Here is a 1,292-nt window from a genome sequence, read left to right on the forward strand (position 1 = left end):
GTCAGGGCCCCTGCCTGTGCTGGCACGGGAGGTCAGGACCCCTGCCTGTGGTGCTGCCACAGGAGGTCAGGGCCTCTGCTGTGCTGGCACGGGAAGTCAGGACCCCTGCCTGTGCTGGCACAGGAGGTCAGGGTCCCCCTCTGCTGTGCTGACTCGGGAGGTCAGGGCCCCTGCCTGTGGTGCTGACACGGAGGTCAGGGCCCCTGCCTGTGGTAACACGGGAGGTCAGGGTCCCCCTCTGCTGTGCTGACACGGGAGGTCAGAGCCCCCGCCTGTGGTAACACGGGAGGTCAGGGTCTTCTAGCAGAGAGCACAAGGGTCATGATGTTTGCCTGCTACCTGAAGGACTTCCCCAGAGGGTGTAACTCTCTGGAGCCTGGCAGCTGGAAGCAGACCCACTCTTGAGTAAGGCACTATCTCCCTCTCACCCGCCAGCCCTCGGGGCAGACCTGGAAGGAGCTCTCCTTGAACTGCAGCAGGTCGGGGCGGTCACTGTGTAGGTGGTAGGTCCTCCGAGAAGGATAGGGGTTGGTGTAGGTGATCCGCTTGCTGGCACCCTTCCCTTCCCCCGCCGCCATGGTGATCTCAAAGGCCTAGGGAGGGAGTGGATAAGAAACACATGGCTGCTGGCCCAGCCTGAGTAGTCTGAGCGCAAACTGTTCCACCTGGCCACAGGCCAGCCATCCAGAACCATCCCAGAGGGCCCTGCCCCACCTCAGTCTCACAGAGCCTGGATCTGGGTAGCTGAGTCCCAGGGCCGGGTAATACCATCACCCACAAGACACAGCGGAGGCCCTAAGGTGGTATAGCCCCCCACCTGGCCCCACTGTTTATACAGACCTTGGAAATGAGTGGCTGGCGGCAGGAAAGGCACACGAGCCATGATGCCACCAGCTGGTGGTAGTCCATGTCCACCAGGTTGAGATGGACAAAGCGGCTGCCGGCCCTCCTTGGCCTCACGCCCACATGAAGGTCCTGGACCCCGTGAGGCGGCAACATGAAGACACCTGCAGGATCTGTCTTCAGGGACAAAGAAGAGGTCAAGGCACGGCCCTCTTGCGGTGATACGGTTCCTGAGGGTCATCTCTTAATAATCTTGAAGGCTTTTGGGGTACATTTTGGCCCCTCATCCTCAACATCACATCCAGCAAGAGGCATTTTCACAAAAGGCAGCTCAGCCCGTAAAAGCTGCCACCAGCCACCTGGCGCTGCAGCCACCATTCCTAGGCCTCTGCAGGCTGGGCAGTGATGGGCTCAGAGAAGCAAAGAGACCCCCAACTCCGCCTCCGAGA

General features: G+C 60.8%; 1 protein-coding gene across 1 annotated transcript; it reads right to left on the reverse strand.

Moving 5' to 3' along the window:
- Positions 1 to 428: 428 nt before the first annotated feature.
- On the reverse strand, positions 429 to 1,286 carry LOC101990035 (nephrocystin-4-like; the record flags this gene model as incomplete). The annotated part of the gene is made up of 2 exons (XM_005372410.2): positions 841 to 1,286; positions 429 to 593 (listed from the first exon to the last, which is right to left on the reverse strand). Coding segments are annotated over exons 1-2 (324 nt in total), but the record flags the coding sequence as incomplete, so codon positions are not given.
- Between the last annotated feature and the right edge of the window lie 6 nt (positions 1,287 to 1,292).

Source organism: Microtus ochrogaster, unplaced genomic scaffold (genome assembly GCF_000317375.1).
Source record: "Microtus ochrogaster isolate Prairie Vole_2 unplaced genomic scaffold, MicOch1.0 UNK4617, whole genome shotgun sequence".
In the NCBI taxonomy this organism is placed as follows: Eukaryota; Metazoa; Chordata; class Mammalia; order Rodentia; family Cricetidae; genus Microtus; species Microtus ochrogaster.